This window comes from Pelmatolapia mariae, linkage group LG20 (assembly GCF_036321145.2).
Source record: "Pelmatolapia mariae isolate MD_Pm_ZW linkage group LG20, Pm_UMD_F_2, whole genome shotgun sequence".
NCBI lineage: Eukaryota > Metazoa > Chordata > Actinopteri > Cichliformes > Cichlidae > Pelmatolapia > Pelmatolapia mariae.
The window spans coordinates 19,087,483-19,113,628 of record NC_086244.1 but is presented as its reverse complement, the minus strand read 5'-3'; the positions used below and the strand labels follow the sequence as shown (position 1 = coordinate 19,113,628).

Genomic DNA, 26,146 nt, shown 5'->3' with positions numbered 1-26,146 from the left:
AAAGTGACTGCATTTTACCAAGAAATATCTTGTGAAAGCACAAACAAAAAGAGTTGCTGGAAAAACGTGCCTTTTCGAAATGTTACTTGTTGTTTTTGTACTGAATAAACACAATTACTTTTATATGAGTGGGGCTCATGGCTAGGTGGTGGTGGGATTTTTGTCTCTGCAGTCAGCAACAACTCATATGTGTGATCCTCCTCCTCTGCTGGCTCCCTTTTCTCATCAGCACTGCTGCTAGTATACAGGGCCTGCAGAAAAGTCAAAGGATTAAAGGTGAAAAAGAAGTAGCAGGTTAGAAATTACGAGGCAATAGTGTGAAAATATTTGTTTACAATAGGAAACCCTTCATGAAACATACACAGTATGCCCACTATGATCAGCAACGGTTTAGACCAGAACGGTCCTCGGACGCTGCCTTTTCCAATTCCCCTTTCCTATTACATGTGCTCCATTCTGCACTCAGCTGAGTATTTATTAAGAAGCCATTTGAACTGAGCAGCAGCCTTGAAGAAAATGAAAAGGGTTGTAGCTAAAATGAAACTGGTATCCTCAGTGACAGATTGTCATTTTCCAGCAGTCCCTGTGTCACAGTGTTAGAAAACATGTCTAACTTTTCAGTGGCATTAACTTTTAAAAGTAGTCTGTCACAACCATTTGCACACAGCTACAAGTGCGCGTGTGAGAATCTGTGGCGTTAAATGGCAACTGTTTCTGCTGGCTGTATGACCTCTGACCTAGTCGCATAGGATTTGTATTACCAGGGGGACTTGATGTGATTTACAAGTTACGCCCTCTCGTGTCTGTGTAATGCTACTATTAATATCCTGCCAGATAATTGTGAGCCTAATGAAAGACAGCAAACTGCTTCTTACCAATTCGTACAATGCAAGCTAACAATTTCAGCTCATGAATGGTTATCCATGCTGTGTATTTATCCAAATTCTCCTTAAAAACTATCCAAATTTGCATGCGTACATTTTTTTTCTTTAAATAGCAGATTCGGTGGTTGATTTGCATGATTTGAATGGGATTAAGATCATAGATGATTACCACAGCTATCACTAGAGGCAGTCCCATGTGAATACAGCTTTACTTCCTTACCTCTGAGCTCACCTCCTCTTCATTACCAGGGCCAGGATGTGACGAGAGAACCAGGCGATCTTTCTGTACATCAGCAATACGAGATGTAATAAAAAAAAGTAATCAATTCACTATCAGTATTAAAAGATGGCATGCAAACCTACACTGAAACACAAGAAAAGTAACACTGGTGGATTTTTGTAGCACTGTCATAAGAAGAGAGGATCACCATCTCCCTCTAGTGGGAGTTCAGCATTTCAGTGCCTCAGTCTATGTCTTGGTATGTATAACAGTGAGATGGGTTTCAACTAAAAACATTTTTTTTTTAAAGATCAGAAACTGCTGACCTTTCCAGCTTCACTATCAGGCCTTCCCGAGTCTCTGTCAGAGGACTTCCCACTGGTGAGGCTGTCTAAAGAGTGGCAAGAAGTGGCCTCAAACAGAGCTTCATATGGGCTCTCCTCCTCGGGCCCCAGGGCCAGCCCCGAGATTAGCTCACTGACTTTCTCCAGGTCACCTGCAAGTCAAAATGGATAAAGGTTGAAGCGAAAACAAGTTCTCACGTCAAAGTAATAGGTAAACTATTGTCATACTTTCATGCACAGTGGTTTTTTTCTTCTGCTTAAAGATTTGCTGCTGCGAAGGTAAAAATCACCCACTATCTCTCACCGGAGACTCCTGATAAATCTTACCCTTTTTCCGTGGGCTGGGGCTCTCCTGAGGTGGAGGCACCGGTGGAGGGGGAAGATCAATATCAGGGGGTTTTCCAGTCATATGACCTGGAACAAACAGGAGATTGTATCGCAGCTGTTTCATGTGATATAAATAAGAGAATAATTCCCACTGGAGCTCTGTATGTGCTCATTTGGTCTTTACCAAGGATCAGGGCAGCTATCTGTTTGCTTTTCTGAGAGGGCATATCCTTGACAATGTCCAGCGCTGTCAGGCCCTTCTGGTCGACGATGTTCACGTCGATCCCTGGGAAACGACAACCGTAACAGTTATGTGCTAAGTACGTGTTTTTCCTAAATACGTGGAAGTTATGTAGATTTAGCGCTCTAAGGTCTGACCTGCACAGAGAAGCTTCTGCACCACATCAGTCTTCCCAAACAGAGCGGCTTCGTGGAGGGCACTGCCTTTCTCTGTCTGAGCAGGAAAGAAAATGAAAAAGCATACGAATTTATGAGAAACATTATAGACAGAAGTTCTTAATATTTCCTATGTTATTACCAAAAAATTAGACTAAGAATATAGCAGTTCTGTTCCAGCACCAACACTTTAGTAAAATACATAGCGCATGTTGTGTGGATTCATGCCCACTACTCGGTCCACTTCTTGAACTGACAATTATGTGGTTGAGAAATCAAAGCAGATCATTTTCCAGCTCACAGGGCCATGCTAATTAAAGCCCTGCCGGATGCAGAGCCTAAAGGAAGCTGAATAGTCTCCACATCTTTTATTCAGAGGAAAAAAGGACAGCGAAAGGATCTCCAGACAGACGGGTGGCACAGTTTGATACAGAGTCAGAGCTCTAGGGCCCACCAGGGGGAGCAAGGCCAGCTCTGCTTTGCGCTGGCCTTACTACAACAGTTCCTTTGCAAACTGAGAGCTTAAGAATTTTACATTTAATCTCATAGCTTTAGTAGGAAGTAGCAAGAGGAAGTGCTGCAAGGACAGATTAAGTTGCCTAACATGATTTGGGCCATGAAAGTATATTAAGAAACACTTGCAAACAGAAGTTTTTCAGTAAAAAGAAATATATCAGTAAATATACATCAGAAAAAACAAAAACAACACATGCACATACCTCATAGTTAATGTCCATTCCAGCATCTAGTAACACCTCCACTACGGGTAGGTGTCCGTTGCGAGAGGCCAGGTGTAGTGGTGTGTGTTTCTTGGTGTTGCAGCTGAGCAGATTAGGATGGGCACTGAGCAGCAGTTTGACAACCTCCAGGCGGCCGTACAGTGCTGCCAGGTCCAGCGGAGTCTCAAACTTGTTATTCCTCATGGTGGGATCAGTGAGTTCCTCCAGCAGCAGCCGCACCACCTGAGAGTGGCCGTACTGGGCAGCACAGTGCAGCGGTGTCTCGTTGTCATTGTTCTGTTGGCGGTGGTGGTGGGGGGATAAATAAGTAAGAAGCAGCTTGGGGAAAATGGCAGCACAGTTAAGTTGAGGTAAAGTGAAAATGTGCAATTAAGGAGATAAGAATAGAACAGAGATGCTTGAATCGTGTCTGCAATAAGTCAGAATTTGTGACTCGATTGAGTCATTGTGAGAGTAAACCAGTCAGATGGGTACAGGCAAATCATGAAAGGTCATGAAAAACCACCAACCCTGAAAAAGCACACAGTGAGGCTTGATTGGGGTGAGGGGGCGGGGACTGGCAGGCATGCATGGACTAATGAGGACAGGTGTCTGTGTGGCACTGAGTGCCAGGGGCAGCAGGGTGCTAACAGAGGGGCAGGGATACATAGGCGGGTGGGGAATTAGCAGAGACATGGGCCGGTTTGACAAGAGGTCAGAATGCACTGACACTGAAGTGCTACAAAGGGTCAGGCATGTATAAAGCTTCTTTGTTGTTGCTTCTCACCAAAGCACAAAAAAGCAACAACCCACATAGCATAGGTAAAAGTAAAAATACACTCAAAGGGTCACCGTGATATTAACAATAACATTTGGTCTGCCCTGCCGATCAGATTCTTTTTCTCCCCACAAGTCCAGGTCAGCTTGACAAAAACCCCAAAACAGGGTCCAGAAAACTCAACTATACTTCTATCACACTTATAGAAAATATATATATAAGCAGCAAATCCTCAGAAGAAAATGAAACCCCAAAATTGCGTTTTTTTGATGACTTTCCTTTTGATGACTTTCCAATGTAGCTTGCTCTCACCAGTGTGTGAATGTGTGTGTGAATGGGTGGATGACTGAATGTGTAAAGCGCTTTGGGGTCCTTAGGGACTAGTAAAGCGCTATACAAATACAGGCCATTTACCATTTGATCAGCTGATCAATGTATCGACAAACTGTTTTGGTGCTAAAAAAAAAAAAAAAATGCAGTGATGATATTTTAATGTTGAAAGCACTCCTTAAGTTTAGCCAGTATTAGAATGATGTACTTTATATTGACATGCACAAAAACACGACTGAGCTTGTACTGTAGGAAACATGCTAACAAATAAGTAGATAAAACACAGAAGAAACATCAGTATTGAACAGATAAACTCAGTAATTAGTGCTAATTGATTCCAACCATTCAAAAGCAGGAATGCGATCAATAGACATGAGAGCTTCCAGCATGTTATCTCTACCACGAGCAGCCACCAGGGGGCAATCCCTGAAATCCTGCACGATCAAGTCAAAACACACAATGACAACATGCATATAGTCAATCAGAGCAGACCCTGCTGTACTTTCTAAGTAAAAATGTAAATTAATATCACTCTAGGGTGTTAGCAGAATTCCAATTTTGTGTTTTTCTGCAAACATGGAAAGACAATTTATTTCTCTGCAGCTCTGTGGCTCTCTTATTAGATACAGATGGGGTGTGGTAGAAAATGCCAGCTATTGCAGAACCGCATGTTCAGAGAGTCAGTCATTCCAGACTAACAGAGCCACCTACAAAAGGGCTGACAGCTGGCATGAGAAGTCCCCACATGGACATGCATGATGCCAGTTTGGGTGACTCCCAGAGGAACACGCCAGCTGTGCCACCGAAGACAGGCCGTTATGCAGGGCAACAGGGCAGTTTTAGACGGGTGTGACTTGCCTATTTACTGCTTTCTCTGAAACCTGGCGCCAGATGGGATCAGCAGGTATCTCCTTCTTTGTTGGGAGAGCGAGTATTGTACTACACTGGCAAAGCAGGTCACGGCTTGAGCAGGGAGAGAGGAGGTGGAGTCTAGAGGAACAAAACGACACCTGCCTATCAAAAAAAAAAAAAAAAAAAAAAAAAAGGGACACAAATGCAGGCCAACAAAAAGAAAAAAAAAAAAGCTTTTCTTGGATGAACTGAGCTGAACAAAACAAACGTAAAAGAGGCTTAAGAAAAAACAAAACCTTTCTCTGGCAGCTAAATTAAACCGACCCCAGTTTTCTCTGCCTGGGTAGTTTCATCATTTTCAGTTTGTACAGTTGTGCGCTCGTCTTTGGCTCCAAACAAATGCACGTGTACCGACACAAGCACACTGACACAGAAACGGTCTGAACCCCGCTTGAAAAGAGCACGTTGTCTTTCATCTGTGACGCACCATCGAGCATTTGTCACAGCTTTTTAAACAGATTTACTCTCAGCATTTCGATGACTTCAGCGGGCAAACACACACACACACGCTGTGATTATATCAGCATGATTCACTTCCTCAAACATGCAGGTCTGCTGCCTCCATAGTAATCCAAGTAAATCTGGCATACAAGGACTTTTTTTTAAATATTTTTTTGGCAATGTGGCTTTTCCTTCCTGGGAGAGGCAGAGGTGTGACATGCAACAAAGGTGCCTTAACTTTTAAGGAAGCCCCTTAGGTACAATTCTAAACTCAAACCATGCAAAAGCTGCCTTTAAAATCAGGGAAAGGAACTTTTTAGATAATACTGAAACGCCCTTTTTCCTCTTCTCTCATGATATTTAATAATAGTGCTGAAAAATGACACGCACAGCGGACACATACCATGACTTCAGTGCTTATGAGCATGTTAACACCAAATGTCTCCCTTGCCAAAGTGGTGGTCAGGGCACTGTAGCAATGTGTCACCCAGCATCTGATCGCATTAAACATGGCTGACCAGCCGTCTGACTCACTGTTAGGAAACACACAGCAATAGGACAGTGACCCTTGGCTCCTTCAGTGCCAGCACTGGTGCATGTTATCCACACAGAGGCCTTCCACTAAAACATCCACTTACTCCCAAACACCTCGACCGCTTTGCTTTATATTGCTGTTTTAGCTTATAACTGAAGCACTTATAGTTTATCCGACTAGTTGTATAGTAGGAGATTACAATTTATTTATATGGCTATTTTTAAGCATTTTATATCAGCAAAATGAGTCAGCCACTCGGGAATTGAACCTGTGTTTTGTTGCTCGCGGAATTTGCACAAATACAATATGCACACAAATCAAAATCTTAAACTTACAGCCTCCATTTCTCATTAATATCATGATTTATGTGGAGTGCATTTACAGGACAGACACTGCAGGGTCTTGTGTAATATTTTATTACATTGTTCAGCTGAACTCGTTTATTCATAGGCCATCAGAGGAACACACATAAATACAAAGCATAACTAGAACAAACTATTTGAAAGTCTGTCTACTTTGCTTTTGCATTAAAATCTGCATGTGAGACAAAAGGAATTGAAAGAGTGAAGACATGACAGCTGGAGAGCTGAAATATGGAGCCTAGTTTGAAACTAATTTCAGCAGACTGCTTGCCCCGTAGCAAACAAATCCCATTCAAAAATGCTATTGTACCGAGTTAATTTGCAATTTCTGGTGAAACACTTTTATATTGTTATATAAGAAGGACTTTCAGCATTGAATTCAGCTTTATAAAGATTGGGATCAGCATTATATCCTCTGCACTACCACAGGCCACATGAGCGGTCAGACAATCACGCACTAACAAGATAGATCTCGGAAGGCTATTACCCAAAATGGCACCAAAGGCTTGCAGCCGCGCTGGGAAAGATTAGAATTCATACAGCAAAGCTAAGACTTCCTGGGCAGTCGAGCTGCATCCTGATTGTGACCACAGAGCACGTCAAAGAAGAGGAGATTACGCTGCTGATTGACAAACCGTGGTTTAACCAAAAACATCTGGAGATTACACTCCATTGTGTTATCACGCTGCTGAATATTCTGAGATGAGGGAGAAAGACCCCAAGTGACAGAGAGAAGGGCGGGATGTTATGGTTCTCACAACCTGCAGCTGGGAGACGGTAACACGGTCTGACTAGCCACCACAGTCACATGACACGCTCACTGGCAGCAGGGCGAAGCCCAGTTTACGTCAGCCTGGCCTCTGGAAGTGGTAGTAGTAGTAGTGGTGGGTGATGGTGGTGGAGGGGTGGGCTGAGCAGCTGTTGCAGCTAGTGCGCCAAAGGGCTGCCCATCCTCAGTGCATGCCAGTGTCACCGATTGAATTGCTGCTAGCTTCTGTGCATTCAGACAGCTCACAGATCTTACACACGTGAACTAAAGTGTTGTTTTCTGGGTACTTGTAATAAAATTATTTAAACAATATTTCTGCTGTTATACTGAAAAAAGAGAAGTTATTAAAAAAATGAAGTAGTCATTTGCAGCTGGACTCAATTTGAATTTTTTTAGGTTTATTATGAGTTATGGAACAATTAAAATTAAGTTTAATTGTAGCCAAGGATAATTAAAGAACAGTGATGACTTGTTTGGGAGTTTGAGGAAGAAGGCGAGTTTTGCTGAGAAATGCTGATTTCTGTTCGGATTTCTGTTCTATATTTTGCTCAAATAAATAAATAAATAAACCAGATAATCACAAAAAAAGTAGCCATTTGTTCCAGCTTTGGTATTTTTCTTTATTAGTCAAAAGCCCTTTGTTTTTGCATATAACACAGAGCACCAATAATATGAAGGCAGGCTACAGTAATGGATTACAGGCTTTGGAGTCTTGTAATGAGATGGATGCCTAAATGGCTTCTAGCCATGGAGTGTAATTCTTTGCACAGGGTGTTTTCTACCTTTTTAATTTTCGTATTGCACTTGTTAAAATACACCACCTTCCAAACACAGCTACATAATATAAAAATGGGAAACTATCAAAATAAGACACCCCGGCTCTGCCCCCAATCCCTCCTCCTCAAATTTCTCAAAACTGACATGGGAGACACACCCTTACACTTACACTTACAAATGTGTAAGTGTGACAATGTTGAAACCCTGATTGCTCTTTTTAAAATAAGGAATCAAAAAAAATCAAAAAACATTGTTCCCTCGGGGGCATGTCAAGCATACTTCGTGCACTTTTTAGCATGAATGAGTTGAGAACAGGTCTTGGAGGGCAAGCCGAGAGCAGAAGGGAGTGCAAAGTGTTGACGAGGCATGAGCTGGACACTAGAGTGGCAGACGGAGGGGATAAATGAGCGTGCTGTCACACTGCAAACATTATGCCTGGAGGAAGGAAGGGAAACTCTGTTCGGCTTGATAATGAGGTGCCCAAGTCAGAAATATTGCATCTACTGCTTCCATCAGCAACTTCCACTGCGCACAAAGAGAGCAAGGCATAAGATCAGCTTCATTTCTGCATATAGTCTCACATGAGCTTGGCTTAAATCTGCACCAAACTAAAGTATTTCCATTTATCGTCATTAAATATTGTTCCATTCTTGGATACTTATTTTAGATGGCTCTAAAGTGGCTTGTGTGCGGAGACATGTAAAGCACATCTGAGGCTGGGTCAGAATTCACCAGCCTATTGTATATCGTATTAGACAAGTGACCTATATAAGAAAGCCTGGATGAGAGGTAGCATGAGAAGTCTGGGCAAACTAAGGTTTATAATGGTCAAATATGGTAATTTATTAAAAGGGGGGAAAAAAAGGAGGTCAGTGATAAAAATGATCTAATGAGCACCACATGCAGGTTTTCTGGAACACTTGAGTGAAGGTCCGTTACATATAAATGAACCAGCTCTTGCCAAATCAGTGAACACAACGCTCATTAGCGGTATCGCTGTGGTATAGTGCATTAGTAGGTGCTACTTAGCAAACACATATCTACATGTTTTAGCCGTCTATTACCCAGTAATGTGGGCTGCTCTTGTGCATGTTTGTGCTGTTGTTGGTTATGTATCTTAGAATAAACAAGTGATAACAGACAAAAAGCAACTAATAGATCACACTCCACTGGAGGCACTGTTTGTACTTCAGATCAGTGCTCGTTGTGGTTACTGGTTTTTTTTTTTCAGCTTCCTGGAAATACCAAGTAAGTGTTTGTAGCCTGTACATTGGTTGAATTCTCTCTGCTTAGCCAAAGAGCGGCACAAATAGACACAAATGCAGGACTATGAATCCAGCTTAAGCTGATGAGTACCAGATAGATCCTCTTTATATTTTGCAGTATACCTGGGTTTTGATTCTCATCTCTGTGGTGACAGTCCTACCAGTAGGGCTGCATTTTACATTCACCAGCAGTGATTGGTTTACCAGAACTGAAGAGGAAGCAACAGCTGTAACAGAGATGATTAAGCTTTGCACTGCAGGTTAAAATTTTCAACATATTTTAAAAGGCTGATTAAATGCTGAACATCCAGACTGGGTGTTGGATGAGATATGGTCATAACAATAAGGCCGACATTCCAACTATGACACGATCCTGCCTGTATCATGTGATACACTGCATGGCAAACGTCGACTGATTCTTTTTTCAGTAAGAGGAGATTATCATCATTATTTGCTTTCTCTCTGCTTCCATAATTTACATGATTTCTTTTCCCCCAACCAGCTTTTAGCAGTTCAAAAGCACAAGACAAAACTAAAACTAATAAACATATTTAAGAAAATAATCATGAAAACAATGATTAGTTTTTAGATTCAGTCTGAAAATAGCTACTTGTTAACTTTTTGTTCAACTCCAGAATCTTCAGCTAAATTTCAAGAACAGAATGTACTCTACATCCCTAACCAAACTGGTGTGGGGGGCACATCCTGTGGCCAGTGGCCAGTACTCCCCTGCTGAGGCTTTTGAAACATCATCAAAGTGGCGTTCCCACAGAGGTCAGTATCAGCAGGAGACAGAATGGTGGTATGATGAATAAACATTAGTTTGGCTAACTTCTTGGACCAGGATGACAGCAAACTGGACTCAATCCAGGATGATTTCTTGAGTGAGTTACTTCTGAAGCTGTAGTCCCTAAGACATTTTGTACAGCATCACTGCACACCTTACTCAACCACGCCAGCTTACACAAACCCAGCATCTCTCACTGCCACCGCAGGACCAATAAACCGTGACACTGTTACTATGACAATGTCTCACCTCTTCCCCTCTTCAGCAGAGCAAGCACAAACTGGGATGTGGGAGCAGGAGGAAGGAGGAGGACACACACCCATTTTTACAAGCACACACCTCTCTCTCTCTGATGTTGATTCAAAGAGACTTTTACATTGAAAACCTCCCATCTTTCCCATTCTCTTGAGACTGAGCTCTCGATGTGGATTGTTATGAATCTGGATTCAGAGCACAGACCGTCTACTAAGTCACATGATGCCATCAACCATGACCACAACCAGGGTCGCACCACCCACACTGCATCCTGATTTCTGGTTTATTAATAACAAGGCATCAATTATTCAGTTTCATGACCAGGAGTGGGGAACAAACTATCTCAGAAGTGTTTACACTGAGACATTTTCAACATCTCAGCAAAACAAAAACACTCCATTTAGTATAATTTTAAAAAAAAATCCTTGAATTAGAATAAACGGAAAAGCATTAGAACTAATGCATACATGCACAGAATACATGCTCTGATGTACTGTATATCAGCACTAAAGAAAGCCAGCCTTCCCATCCAAATGCTAAGAAGATTAGTCCAGGGGAAACGTGACAATGTACTAAAATAGTGTGCAGCTTTATCTACTGGCCTGGGTGGGTTTCCGGCTCTGCCTGCAGAAAATCAAATCAGGGAGCGACCAGCATGTTCACCCTGTACACTGCACTAACTGTGAGGATGACACTGCCAGCTGAGCACTCTGCACACACGTAGAAAGGCTGTGACTGGGGCTTCTCTGGGTAGCTGAATGCTATAGGGTTGCGCCTGGTGGAATATAGCAGGTACTACAGCAAGTAGTTACTTCACATGGATCTCTGTTACCTATGATCTGTATATAAAAGACTAGTATGTGTCTAACCTCAGTGAAGTTTATTAACAGCAGATTAAAATATACAATAGTGTTGACATGTTAAGTGATTTCATTCAATCTTCCCAGGTGAATTCATTTCAGTAACAGTCAATTTATACATCAACACGGATGGATTATATTCATTCTTATATAGTCGTTGCACTTTTTCCACATCTGTCATGTTAAAGCATTTTAATTCAGCATGCTATAATGCTAATTCCTGCTGATTAGCATTACACACAAAATACTGCAGTTTGTTTTTCCGTTATCTGATCATAAAATGAAAAAGAAAATGATTGCTTCATGGCGGCAATGGATTTAAAAAAAAAAACAAAAACAAAAACAAAAAAAAAACAGGGGGATAAAGTTTCTATTCCTCTTCAAGGAGATAAAAATCCCTGTAACCAGTGTTACTATCTTCCATCTGTTAAGACATTTATCTCTGCCAACAAAAATCGCAATCTCATGTTGGCCCCTTAGGCATACTTTATAGTCTGGGAACCATGAAAACCAGAATTTGTGCTAATCCATCGAAAACCAGTGGCAGATTTAACAGAAGACTTTCTTTATCTCATACAACTTTCACCCTTTGAAAGATTGGAGTAATACCGTAATGATTATAATAGCTTAATTGATGGTGGGGTGTGCGTATCTTTCCAGTATAATCCTCTACAGCTGACTCTGTGTTGCCAACAACTTTACGGTACTTAAACCAGGTTTTTCTTACCCACTGGAAAAAGACTCACAAATGACCTACAGCGTCCCCTGGAAGACAGTCATTTACTAAACCTTCAAGGGCATTTTAATACAACACCTTATGTATTCACGATCATGATCAAGAGGCTAGTACAACAGAGTCCCCCGTGGTAAACATAACATCTCAATACAACTGGACATCACAACATGTGGAGAAAGCATGAGAGCAGAGATTGACTGATAGCAGCGAAATTAAAAGCCTCCCCATATCTCTACAGCAGAGTGACCCCACAGGCAACAGCGACAAACACACCCAAGCACAGAAAGCCAACACAGCATTAAAGCAAAGAAGGAGGTTTAAAGGAAAAGTTTTGGCAGCACTGTGTACACACCTTGGCATTAATATAGGGGTCAAAGGGCCCACAGCGTTTGAACTCTTTATGGTCTACAGAGCTCTGGGAGGGAGGAAGAGAAGATAGGTCGATGGTTTTGGTTCAGACAAGCAATGAACAAATGAGTGATGGTCGCAAATGAGCCAAACTAAATAAAAAGGAGAAGAAAAACCAAACGAGTTAATAAACAATCAGATGTCATGAACAGGCAGGGAGAAATGACACACAATGAAACCAAGATATTTCTGAGTTCTTTGTGGTTAGAGACGAATGCTTGTTTGACCGAATGTTTCTGACTAGGTTTGCAAAGCTCATTATGGGTCATTTCTCCTCATCTCAAATAGGATAGGCCAGGGATGGTTTCAGTCTGGAAGCTATCTGTGCAGTAAGCAACCAAATAAAATATCAAATGTAGGAGTTAAAACAGTTAAAATGGTTAGAGGAAACAAGCACTTTTCACTCTAGCAAGCTGTCAAAGCACTTCAAGTATCACATTATTAAAGGAGAAGTTGAGGCTCAAGATGCACTGGAGTTCATGTACTCTCATCACAGTCTTTTTAACGGTCATCTTATTCAAATACATGCCATGCTGCACTCGAATTTTACGATCTCTATATGACTTTTCTTGCAAAAATGTCCACTTTAGTCTATTTAGAAAAGGATAAACGTCGTAAAGTTGATGTTTAAACCATCAGAAAGGTCATCTTGACACTACCAGAGATCAAATGTGCTGAAAAGCAAAGAATCATTAGCGTAAAAGAGAGCTAGGAAGCTTCCATTAGGCCTTTATGGGTCTGCTGCAGACACACATATTGAAAATTGACATTTCAATACTGTTTTCTCTTACATGTACTGCATGAGGAACGTACAAGCAAAACCAGAAGTGTAAGAGTGACCAACATTAACACATGCACATTAAAATAGATGACTAAGTGCATGGGCAGACCTGCTCGTTGAGTTTGGGGTGTGAAGGTCCTTGGTGAATGAGAAGTTTTACGATATGTTCATCTCCCTTCCACGCAGCCAGATGGAGAGGATAGCAGCCCTTGTTGTCTGCGATGTTAGTCAGAGCCTCGTTTCTTAGCAGCACCTCCACCACCTCGCTGTAGACGAACAAAGAGACGGGGCAGGTCAGAAAAAGCCAACAATAAAAACGACATTAATAAATACTCAGAGCCTTAGTAAACAGTCAATCAATAGATTCATCTTCCCCGTTGGACAATGGTCTGCCAGGCCAGACTGCATTAAATTTCAGAGCATAAACAGACGCATTCCCGAATTCCAAACGGTGATCGCTAATCTACCTGTGTCCATTAAGGGCGGCGTGGTGAAGAGGGGTGTATCCAGTGCTGTCCACGCAATTCACATTGGGGCCTCTCCAGATACTGAAAAGCAGAAAGGATTGTCAGTTTTCCATAACACAGGCAATACACAACAGGAATACCATACCCTACACCAAACAAACATTGCCCATCCCTCTGTAAAGTCTATCCACGGGTGTGACTGTTGCTATTCTGATTGCTATCTCACGGCTCCAGTCTCTCACGGCTACATCTACTTTAAGGTGGTGGCAAACCTTCATGTTCTCTCCTATTCTTTATAAAGATGGGGGATGTCAGGAATGAGGAAGCACTGGGCCAAAAGCCCCATCAAACTAGGAATACAGAGAAAGAGAGAGAAAAAGAAAAGAAAAGAAAAAAAAAAGTACTGCCAGCAATAGGAAGCCACTGAGATGAGCTCATCTACAATAAGTCTGTGCAACCAAAGCCTGATTATTCTGGCCAAGGTCCTGATGTAGAATAGGCTTTTGTTATGTAATCTAACTAACAATAAACAAAGCTTTGGGATGGAGCCAAAAGGCACCGATGGGGTAAAGTGTAAGACAGAGAGCTAAACTACTGCTGGCCTTTCATTTATTTGAGCTGAACTCAGCTGTCAGCTTAGATTGGTTTGTTTCTTTTAATTTGCAAAGAGCACTGTGGGGAGGAGGGAGGAGAATGATGACAGGAGCGGTGGTAAAGACGGAGTAGTGGGAGTAATTTCAAGAGCTAAAAGAGAGATAGAGTGCCAGGACGGGAGAGTGAGGCTCTCTGAAAGACCTTAAAACATCCTAAATAAATCATGTGACTAGGAAATCCCAGCACTAGTGAACCAAATATGTGAGACCAGAGTCGTCTGGCATACTGAAAGAGAATCAGAGCAAAACAGCTGGGCCTCACAGAGAATCTATCATAAATGTAAGAAGATTTGTTTAAAAAGAGATGAGAATTTTTTAAAATTTATTTGGTTTTTCAGATATTCTGGGAAAGATGTCTGAAATGCAAAACACTGCTTTGACAGCTGGATAGCTTCATAAATTATTACTGGTAGGAATTTTGATGCTAGCAAGCAAGTAACTTCTATGAATGAAGCCTGGAGAGAACCAGGCAAAAGAATAGCAGCAGCACAGTGCATTTCCAACTCTTTACAATGTAAAAACAAATTTAAACACACGGTCTGGGAGTCGAAGACATTTAAAGATACACTGAAGATTGATCTGTAACATAATCAGTGTGTAGACACCGTGGCAGTGGATGCTCACCCTTATATCAATGCCACTGACAGAGTGTGACTTTGCTCCACATTCACGGCTCATTTTTGCCGCAGTAATGGCTGTTTTGCCCCCCTAAAATACATCTCCCATAATAGCTCTGAGAACAGCCTGCAATTACACAGTCAGAGCCGTCTCATTAAATAAGTGTCTTGGAAGGCTCTGTAGCCTGCAGAACAATGGGCCTGACAGAGCATGGACGCGCAGAGACGCACCACTCTACAACTCATAACAACCTAAGCTGTTTATTTCTTGCAGCAGGTTTTCTGGGTGTCATCCCAACTAGTCAGGCTGCACGCATGAAGTGGGATATCAAAAGCAGTGCCAGGAGGAAAGACTAGTGGGAACATGTGGCAAGAAATGTTAGGGACAGATAAAATTCTGTTAGAGAGTGGAAAATATGTGAGCTTTGATTATGTCAACTTCTCACACACACACACACACACAGACACACACACACACACACACACACACACACACACACACACACACACACACACACACCCTGTCTTTTAAAAGTAACCGAATGTGCAGTAGAGAGAACAGCAACACTGTCCTTTGCTTGTCCACTGAACACATCAAAAGGGAGACTGAAACAGACCGCTAGTTGCTGTCCTAGATAAAGAGTTATATAACTGCTTAAAGCAAAAATCCCATATACAAATTAACATAAACATGAACGGAGCAGTGACTACAACTAGAGAATTAAACAAAATGTGCCACAGGGCAGAAAAAAAAGAAAAAAGAAAAAAAAGAAGAGAGATGCAAGATCATGCACCTTTGATTTTGGTGCATTCATTGTCTTACACAAGTAAAGGCAACAGTTTACTGTGCACTTTTATGTTTCCTGTAGTATATCCACATCCAGAATTTTGAAAATCTTCCAGAAAGAAACATTGTGCAAGACAGAAGTCAGCTGTATCATAAGACATATTGCAAGATTTCCCTTTCACATTTTAAGTCATAACCTTTAAGCCTGTATTTTTAGGTTGTTTTTACATATTGGTCTTCCTCATCTGTCATGAATCTCTGTTGTGTTACTGCCACTAGAAAAAGAGGGGAAATCTAAAAATACCACACAGAAACAAACAGTGTTTCACATCATCCTCATGACCCCAAACATAAAAAAACAAAAAAAAACCCAAACAGGAGCACGCATTATTCTACTGCCACAATATTTCACTTTTAATCAGGGATATAGCATTAATCCTATCAAAATCACCTCCACGCAGAGGGAATGAAGATGTCAGCTCATTACATTTTCTCACTGTCACAGTATTTCAGTTTGCTATTAACAGAGGTGCCTGCAGCAGCAGCTTTAAGCGCAGTACAAGTGTTACGTCCTCTGAGCATTTTGGCAGCGTGGTACTCAAGGGCATGAGTCAGAGTGGTGCTCGACAATCCACTTCATCCTCTTACTACGGCTCACAACCAACCTAACTGAGGGATGGGGCTTAGGCCCATAGCTGGGCAATGGTCAAAACAGAGTTGATTTGGTTTGGGAGGGGGCATATTCATGGGAACTGACTGAGGAATTCCTGTTTGAAAGGCTGAGCTAATCCTTAATTTGCCTGAGGGAATATCAGCAGGATGAGGCCTAAGTTTGAAAGAGATTCTGGAGGACTGTAATTCTGTTTTGTACAAAGCCTGGCTACGAAGAGAGGAGGATGGATAAGAGCATTTTCCATCTTTTATTTATTTATTTTTTTACCGTCTTTACTTTATTGGTTTAACAATATTAGTCATATATACTGAATATTTAGGCTTAATAATAAACTTTTCTCTTTACCTCAAGTCCAAAAGTCACTGATGTATTATTTATTTAGACCAATTTATCTCATGGAAGTATGGTTTTCAGTCTTGAAATTAAATCATGTTGAATACACAGTAAATAAATCAAGTCTGTATTGCAGTTTTATCCATATTCAATAAACCCAGTAATAGAAGCAGGTAAAATCCCATTTTAGTCCCACTGTTTACAATATTTCTTGCAATATATATATTTTTTTCCCCATGTCTTCCCCATGTGATGTTTTGTGTAATGTATGTATGGTCGGAGGGTAAGATGGCGCCGCCATTGCGTGCAATAGGTCGGCAGCCTTATGAAATTTCCCCTTGTGGGACTAATAAAGGTATATCAAATCAAATTAAAATGTTTAAACAGCAGACAGTATACAAATTAAAACAGAGACTAGAGCATCAAACATCCCAAATGTTCAAACAATATTAAAATCAAGGTATCTGAATATTTAATTGTTTTAGCCACTGATAGATGGGCTGGGAAACCCTATGACTAAATTTGCTACCTAATGGTGGGTGTCGGGTACAAAGGCCGTATGGGTTTGCTGACTCATCTAAAGCTAGTCAGCAATGAATAGCAGACTGATCACACCCCTTTCTCATTTCTTAGTTCTTCTGCATATTTGTCACACTTTATTATTTTATATAAACAAATTCTAATATTCAACAAAGATAACCCAAGTAAATACAAAATTCAGCTTTTAAATGGTAATTCCATATATTAAAAGGAAAAAAGCTATTCAACCCTACCTGGCCCTGTGTGGAAAACTATTTTGCCCCTCCTTGTTAAATCATGAATTAAGTGTGATCAACTACATTTTTTGGAAAGCTGAGTTCAAGTTTATTAGCCACACCCAGACCTGATTACTGCCAGACCCATTAAAGGAGGAAGTCACTTAAATAGAGCCCGTGAAGTCAAGTAGACTAAAGGCAACACATCATGCCACGAGAAAAAGAAACTTGGGAACAAATGAGAAACAAAGTAACTGATATCAGTCTGGAAAAGGTTTGGGACTCCAAGGAAACACGGTGAGAGCCATTACGCACAAATGGAGAAAATATGAATACTGGTAAACCTTCCCAGGAGTGGTCAGCCTACCAAGAGTGCATCAACAACTCATCCAGGAAGTCAGAACAGAAGCTGGAATAAAATCTAAATCTAAAAATCAGGCCTTACTCGCCTCACTTAAGGTTAGAGTTCATGATTCAACAATAAGAAAGAGACACAAATGGCATCTAAGGTGAAATCAACTGCTGACCAAAAAGAACAAAGGCTTTTATTACATTTGCCAAAACACATTTTGATGATGCCCGCGACTTTTGGGAAAATATTCTGTGGACTGATGAAAAAGTCTGACTCCTGTTACATCTCAGGAAAAATACAGCATTTCATTAAGAGAACATCATACCAACAGTCAAACGTGGCAGTGGTAGTGTGATGGGTCTGGAACTGCTTTGCTGCTTCAGAATTGGGACAACTTGCTGTAATTGATGGAACCATGAATTCTGCTCTCTGCCAGAAAATCCAGAAGGAAAATGTCTGGCTATAAGTTTGTGCAACAGTTGGTACAACAAGCAATACGTTTAGGGGGCAATTAGTTGACTATATGAGGAAAAAGTAAGTTCTTTTAATGAATAAAATCGTAATTTATCGGGTTATCTTTGTCTAAGTGTCAGAAATATGCAAAATGCAAAATCATGGCACTGCAGGTATAATAAAAATCTCAGCACTTTATCATTATTTGATCAACATTCCCAAAAGCTTACATCATCTTGGGCCAGTGAACTCATGTCATTTACAGTAAAGCTGCATTCATTTGCACACATCTACATTAGCTAACATTACGTGTAGCTCTTTTATTATTAACAAACAGTGTGATGTAAAATGACAATGTTTTAGCACATTATTTCATCTGTGAACATGATTTCTCCCAGAGTTATGTCAGATACTCTAAGGATTTTTATTAGTTTGGAGTTAAACATAACGAACACGATAATCCCACACAATATAATCAAATATCTCATTTTTAAACTGAGAGTGCATCAGTGGTAAAAATGACATACAGTGCATGTAAATCTTTATTCACTGAGCCCCGGGAAACTAGCAAGGCAAAATGCAGTAGTAGGTTTAAGCAAATAAGAACCCAGGTGTGTGTGAACCCAGTGTCAAATAAACAGATTTGCCCTCCAGCCTATTAGCAGTGTAACCACACTGCCAGGGATTAGTCTAGGCCAGGGCAGTGAGCCCAGCAGTGACTGGCACATGTCGCCCACCGTCAGGGAAATTGGGCTTAATTATGCATACTGCTGCCGGGTGCTGCAACCAGATGCCCTGCTGCCAAATAGTCTACTCGAACATCTTCTCCTCAGCAGAGACTGAAGCACTGGCCAGAGTTCCCTATGCCTGCTGAGTACTACACTCACTGACTTAATAAACAAAGAAGAAGAAGAAGAAGAAAAAAAAAAAAAAAAAAAAAAGACTGTTAAGATGCTAACATCTAATTGATGTTAGGACCGAAGAGCTATGACTGTAATTAAGCAGTACGTGCTCATCATACACATTGTTACAGATGAAATTACAGGAGAGTGTTTATAGCTACAAAGCAGTATAACGAGTTAGTTGGCACAGGGAAACGTATTAGGCAACTAAATTTCAAATGCATGACACAAGTATGGCACGGCTTCAACAAGTCTATGACTAACAAGTCTTAAAGTTACTGATAAAGAGAACTTCTTGGTCATGTGGTTTATTGTTTTGACCATTTATGGAGAAACTTTTCTAGAACTCATAGTGAGCTCATGTTGTATTAGGTATCAAATAGAATTTTATTCACGCCCAACAGCTCTGTGACACTGTGTTTAGGTACATTATTGTTAGCTAAATGACTATGGCAACATTCATCAATGAAGATACACAATGCTCCCTGCTTTGGTGATTAGGGCGTACACACAAATACATCTCAAGCTAGCAGAAATATCCCAGTGAGAACAGTGTTATGCGACAGATTAAGAGATCACCTGAGTTATTACAGGGAATCCTCAGGGGGACTCAAATGTCTCTACAAGATATCATAACAATCGCTACAATAGTTGTCAGCAGACTTTACTCTGAACCACAAATGAAAGCCTTGTGGTTCCAATTGTGGTTGTATCCTCTGGGGACTAGGGTTGACCATAATTTCAAGGCAAGCCACACAGTTGCTGCTGAGATATTTTAGCTTGGATCAAAGTGGAGGACCCACTGATCGCCCACTTTGATTAAAGTGCTTCAAAAAGAATCCTTGAGGCAAGAGGTCTTTGAAATTAGTTAAATAAATGAACAGTCTCATTCATTTCAGAAATCCTAACTGTGACGATAAACATTTCAACGAGGCTTGTGAACAGTATCAATCTTGTTTTAGTGCTACCAAAGTCTGAAACACTTCAAATGGATCAAACTGTGTGACAGACATGCAGCAGCTCACCAGGCGACACAGTCTTGATGAAGCCTGATTAAGACTTCATGCCTCATAAATACACCACACTGAGCACTTCACAGTGCAACTGTGTTACAGCAGGAGGTGTGAATATATGTCATATGGCCACTATGATCAGAACAGTCCAGTGAGAGGCAGCATAATCAAGATGACTTGCATGGAAAATGCTGGAGGTGAGGTAGGTAGACGTAAAAAGAATGAGATGGAACAAGAATACTTTTAATCGCAGATTCACAGCTGATGCTCCTGCACACGAAACAGATCTGACTGTTTGCCCTGGCATCCACTGAGCCTTTTGCTTGAAAGAGCAAGCTCATGTTCAGTTTCAGCTCAAATCTTGTTGGATTGATAGGCAGTTATTTTCTGTTATGCACACAAGCCAATTCTTGAAATTGATTTTCTGTAGAATCCAGTTGGGAGTTATTGAAGATTCTCAGTTTTGCTGAAAAGAAATTCACCAGCACGGTCATTCTTTAAATTTGACACAATGACTTTTAAAATGACTCTGACACTAATCTCCCCATCTTTGTGGTGATCTGTATGTGTGAATATGAAAGTAGATGCATTTCTGCGTTTCACAGGTACAGTCTGGTGTGAATCTGCTTAGTCACAGGTTAAATCATTCCAGAGAACTTTGTTCAGTTTCTTTCTTACATTTTGCAGGAAGACCAAAGCAAAGGGGAATTAAAAAAAAAAGACTGAGGCAAATTTGTTTCCTGTGTCAACACACTGGGGGCACTGTCATTAATCTGGCTTCAAGTACAACATGTTTTAAGTTTGAGGTGGAGTAGAGGTTGGTGTGGGCCCAGCAGGTGGGTCGCTGAGTGTGCTGAGAGCAGCAGAGTGTGAGATAAAAGAGGACGCCGCTTAGAAGGCAAAGCGAATGAAAAAGTCTGGGCTGGGGGCTGCAAGTAGCCAGTGAACACATGTGGGCCTGCACACAACAAGAAAGTTTCTTCTTATAAATTTGGCACACACACACACACACACACACACACACACACACGTTTATATTTGTCCATTTGCTACTAAACGTTTTTTAGTAGCTGGTGTTAAATACGGTTCACATAAACACATGACCATAAGAGTCAGTGTAGGTGTCTGTGTGTAGCTGTCATATCAACTTCTGTTTCTTTAATGCAGGAAGAGCAGATAGAAAGTGTAAATGACAGCATTTTATCTCAGAAACCAGAGGAGTTTCAGGACCACATGTTTTTCCATTACTCCACTGGGCTGTACATAAGTCTCTGTAATATCAGCTGAACCATAGCCCCAAATTGAATATCAAACCAATAGCCCCAAAGTAAAATAAATCTTTTGGAAGTCTCTGAACATCTAGTCAGCACAAAATATATTTAGCACAACAGATAAACACTCACTGTTTGTTAAAAAAAAAGTCATTTTATTGGCAGATAAGCAGATGTCATTAGACAATGCAGATGTTGAGTAATATGAGTGTTCATAATTGTTAGGCAATATTAAGAAATACTGTGAATATGCTTGACCAAAAATAATTTCCATTATAAATATTGCTTGTTTCACCCCCTTATAATTATATTTTAATTTCAGACCAGTTCAAAGCAGCCTTTTCCCCACAAAGCTAATGAAGAACCCCTTGACCCACTTGGATGAAATCTATTTTTAGCCAACCAGCACTAGTTTAAAATATGGAGGGCTACATACTGCATGGGAAGGATGCTGTATTTGTCGGCTTCTGCTCCCACCTCTCACACATATGTGGAATTCATCACTACTGAGTGCCTTTCAGCCTGCTTTCTCAGGCTACACAAACACGAGCCGGAAACATAACGCATAGAGCAGAGCATCCCAAACTCAGATGCTCTTGGAATGCTAACATGGTGGTGTTAGATTTCCCAGCTACCATTGCTCCCTCCTGGGTTGAAGCAGCTACAAATTCTTTCAGTTCAGAGGTCAACACATGATGAAATGTAACTGCCATGCCTGCTGCTGGCCCAGATTTCTACCGGGAAATGATTTGAGGCTCTTTGTGGTTGTGAAAAAGTAGACGCTACCTTCTTAACACGGTCTTTCTGCACAAAATGCCATTTTGAGACATTTTGCATGAATGTCCAGCTTTTCTGAAGCACAGCTAAGGACAGTGGGTGTCCAAACCCCGCTGTGAGCCCGTCATTTTGTACACACGTCATCCCTGCAACCCATCTTCACACATACTTGCACACTGGTCGCAATACAAAGAGAAGCTAGAGGAAATAGTGTTTTCAAAAGGACAGTAGGTGCAAGTTCTCCTGCAGCATATATTCTCTCGGCTGACAGCAGCCTGACAGCATGGGTCTGCTTGGGATGAGCCAGAAATTGTGGATGTAATGGGATGGAAAGATCTGGAGTTTTGCCCAAGCCTCTTAAAATGCTAACCAAGTATCAAAGCTGATGATCCTAGCGAGCATTCAGAAAGCAGAAAAACATCCCTTAGGGAAACTATATTTCAAGAGACCTTCGTGAATATCTTAAGCTGATGTTTATCTCCAAACACTGAAAAAGCCCCACTTGTTTCAGTCAACATCTTTTAGAAGCATACGCCTAAATGAGAACTCTTCTTAATAGGTGGTCCAGTTCAGTCCAAACGACAGCTCAATTTTCTTTGTAAAACTAAAAAAAAGTATCGAAAAGCCCCAGAATGGTCTTTTTTGGGCTGAAATGAATATGAAAAGCACCATTCGACGCTTTGTCAGTGGGACAAAGGACGCGGCTGTGGAGCTGGGAGACAAACCCTCATCTGGCTAAGCTCTCAGAGTGTCTGTCCAGGACTCCATGCATTCCTCCGTTAATTTCCCCTCAGTGGGCAAGCACTTTCCCTGCCAGGGACTTGTCTTACCTCCGGTATAACTGCTGCAGCTGCTTGCGTTTGGATGACCTGGGCCAGGAAATATTAGTGTTGTTCTCTTCCTGTCATAGGGCTTCTAGTAAAAACTACAGTATGGAGGAAAAACAAGTAAATATATGCCCTAAAATTAGATTAATGTAACTTAAATATGAGTAGCCGCCACTGTGCTGTAGTACTAAAAAGGTTACACTGTGATCTTACTACTTGAGGAAGCCCTGCCCAGCTCGTTTCGGTGTTAATGGAGCACCATGGAACAAATGTTTGGGGCGGCAGGGGTGTTAAACACGCCGGGGGTCAGTGTCTATACCATGGCAACGGCTGGGATGCCGCCTCCTGGGAAAGCAGACATTCAGCCGAGCAGAGCTGTACAACAGCCTGCGCACAAAAACACTGCAAGTCGTAACATGCGTTCCATTCCAGAGTAAGAACGCTAACGATCTAGCAGAAGCACACACACAACAACAAAACACTTCAAAGAATGGGACAAAAGTTGATTAGCTCACTCATCTGTGTCGCCTGTGGTTTCATTTATGCGATAAACGAGTAGGTTTTTCACTATATTGAATGTACAAGGTCAAATATAATGGCAGTTATTGCTGTTGTCAGTTGCTGTTTGTATGTCATCTCATATAACTGAGCCTGAAAAGCAACTTGAAGTGAGGAAAAGTGTTATTACACAAGTAGAAGTGAACATGGAATCAAGTGGCGGTACAAGCTGACACAACCAGAACAGGCGAAAATTCGCCAAAGAAAGCTGTCTTAGCCACAGATCAAATCTCCTCTGACAGGATTACAGGCCTGCACTTTCTAACAATGGATGATGAATGGGTTGCAAAGAGATTTTGATAAAAGGGGGTTGGAAAAACATGCACATACAAACCCACGGCCTGTGCCACTGTACCAATCCACTGTAATACCCTTAGATGTATTGACATTTTCATTGTGGAAACTAAATCAAATGTCATGCAGAACAGAAACAGCCCTCCAAAGCAGCCAGTCAGAGTCAACACTCATGCAAATTCTTATAAGGGCCTGCCCAGTATTCTCAAGTGTCGCCAGCCAGAAGCTTTTTAGATCTACACACCACCTATTCATTCATTCATTTCCTCCCAAGCCTAGCCAATAATTTCCCAGAGATCCCATTGCCAAACACCGATTGCTCAAGACAAATGAGATGACACAACGGGCTCGCCAGTCCGCCCACGGAGCAGTGAGGATGAGACGAGTCAGCCTTTACCGCATGACATTTCTGAATTGGATTTCCAATTAGGAGAATTTAATGTAATAATCTCAAGCAAATTTTGCAGTCTCCACTAAGTAACACAGTGGCGCATCACCCCGAGCTTTGCCTTAACACTTCTCCCTCAGAGGAAGGCGGCTGTTACCGGGAAACCCAAGGGAGCAATTTTACATGATTGACATACACTTAACCACAGACAGGCAACCTGCAGGTTGTATGAGAGGCAGCATTTAGAAAGGCTATAAGCCTTATATTTTTAAAGAGTCGACTCTTCTTCAACAAAAGGACTTCTTAAAAATTCTTTCTTTGCAGGTTTTCATATTGCGTGTAACACACTGTGTAAACCACAGAAACTTCATGATTAAAAAAAACAAATGAAAAAACCAAAAAAAAAAAAAAAAAGAAAAACCCCAAAAAAACCATTATCTGTCACCAGAGACAAAAACAAGAATCAAACTGTGGTGAGCCAATAATGCAGATAACATATAGCACAAAATGAAAAATAACTTATCTGATTTTTATATATATATATATATATATATATATATATATATATATATATATATATATATATATATATATATATATATATATATATATATATATATATATATATATATATATATATATATATATATATATATATATCTTATTTAATGTTCTCAACATCTGCACAACCTTACGGGGTTCTTACGCTTCTACTAAGAGCTTGTCCCTTTAGTATATCTTTTAGCTTTACCCAGTGTGTGCTTTTGGGTAATTGAATCGGATTATGTCCACAGTCACTATCAATTGCAGACAATACAGTGTGGGCAAGTATGACAGCTACTTTATATAACTCTAGGCTGTTTTTAATAGTGACCTCATAACTACTGAAGGCAGACAGAGAGAGCAGGAGGAAGGAGAGCTAACTCTTTCTAACCATACAGAGTAGGTCTTTAATAGATGTGACAAACCACATCAAATGTTTACCTCACTGAGGACTTCCTCCAGTGACTACTAAAAAGAGAAAGTCATTTTCCTGGCTCACACAAATCTGAGGATAGTCAATAAGGTTCCATACAACAAAGATTTCCTTATAATAAGAGAATTTTGCTAAACAATGAGAATCCAATTGTGACAAGACTTTCCATCTCCAGACCTGAAACTGTGTTCACGTCCAGACTCTATGTAAGCATTATAATTACTGACACATCTGCAATTCGTTTCTTTAACGTAATCGTAGGCCGATTCGTTGCAGATTTCTTTAGTTAAGTTGCATAATTTCCTCCCAGGCTGTTTGTGCACATTACAGTAGAAATGGCAGTAACACAGGAGGTGTAGGCTAACAAAGAAGCATGCCACTGCTTGGGCGCTGCACTGGTTTGGCTTGCGATTGTTTGACAATGCAGGGAAGCATGCAAACATGAAACATCGTTTCTTGCAGTAACAATAAAGGATTGGGTAATATTCGCCAGGGGCAAAGCTGCTGGCTGTCTCCCATGTAGTCAGAGCCACCTCGTCTCGGCTTTCCCTAAGCCTACCTGAGCAGACTGGAGAGCGGATGAGAGGAGGCGCCGTGGCCACCGCTGTTGCCGCTTCCACCGGTCCCAGACGATCCGCCAGCGGACTGTCGCTTCCCGGATAAAAGCTTCTCCACGGCAGCCAGGTTTCCCGTGCGCGCCGCTTCAAGAAGCTCCTGCTCCTTTCCCATCGCGGATCCCAGAAAGAAATCAAAGGAGGCGCGGGGAAAAGAAGGAAAAAGGGGAGGGGGTCGGTTATGGGAGTGAAATTCCTGTGCGAGCCCCTCTTTCTCCCGACCTCAAGTTATTCCTCAGTGCTGCTAAGTGTGAAGGGAAAACAAAAGCTCCCTCCGCCGCGCTGGATCCGTCCGACCCGATCCACGGGTGCTTCTGGCGCTCACTGGAGTGAAAAGTTTCCTTCAACAGCACGGCGCAAGCATCGAACAAACTTCCTCTGACCAGACCACTGTGCGTCGTCCGTCACTTCCTCGAAACTGCCCTTTCTTTATGCATCTCCAATCCGAAACCCTTCAGACGCACACACATTCGCACACACACCACACACATTTATACCCCCTATCACCGCCGCCCTTACTGCTTCAATCAGAAGGTGGATGGATATAAGC

At 41.3% G+C, this 26,146-nt stretch overlaps 1 protein-coding gene across 6 annotated transcripts in view; it reads right to left on the bottom strand.

The window, feature by feature from the left end:
- The window catches only part of LOC134618063 (ankyrin repeat and SAM domain-containing protein 1A-like), a 63,563-nt gene extending 37,477 nt beyond the window's left edge, over positions 1-26,086 (bottom strand). For 5 of the 6 annotated variants that reach the window (XR_010091787.1, XM_063463266.1, XM_063463267.1 and 2 more), the window contains exons 1-11: positions 25,542-26,086; positions 13,354-13,434; positions 12,996-13,152; positions 12,050-12,112; positions 2,891-3,187; positions 2,154-2,229; positions 1,960-2,061; positions 1,776-1,862; positions 1,431-1,600; positions 1,105-1,167; positions 119-251 (exon numbers count right to left, since the gene is read on the bottom strand). Coding sequence is in view for 5 of the 6 variants with exons in the window: in XM_063463266.1 (XP_063319336.1) it covers positions 119-251; positions 1,105-1,167; positions 1,431-1,600; positions 1,776-1,862; positions 1,960-2,061; positions 2,154-2,229; positions 2,891-3,187; positions 12,050-12,112; positions 12,996-13,152; positions 13,354-13,434; positions 25,542-25,711 (1,399 nt within the window). In the remaining variant the exon portion in view is untranslated. The remainder of the gene's footprint in view (positions 1-118; positions 252-1,104; positions 1,168-1,430; positions 1,601-1,775; positions 1,863-1,959; positions 2,062-2,153; positions 2,230-2,890; positions 3,188-12,049; positions 12,113-12,995; positions 13,153-13,353; positions 13,435-25,541) is intronic. The other variant, XM_063463268.1, reaches the window with a different exon arrangement.
- Between the last annotated feature and the right edge of the window lie 60 nt (positions 26,087-26,146).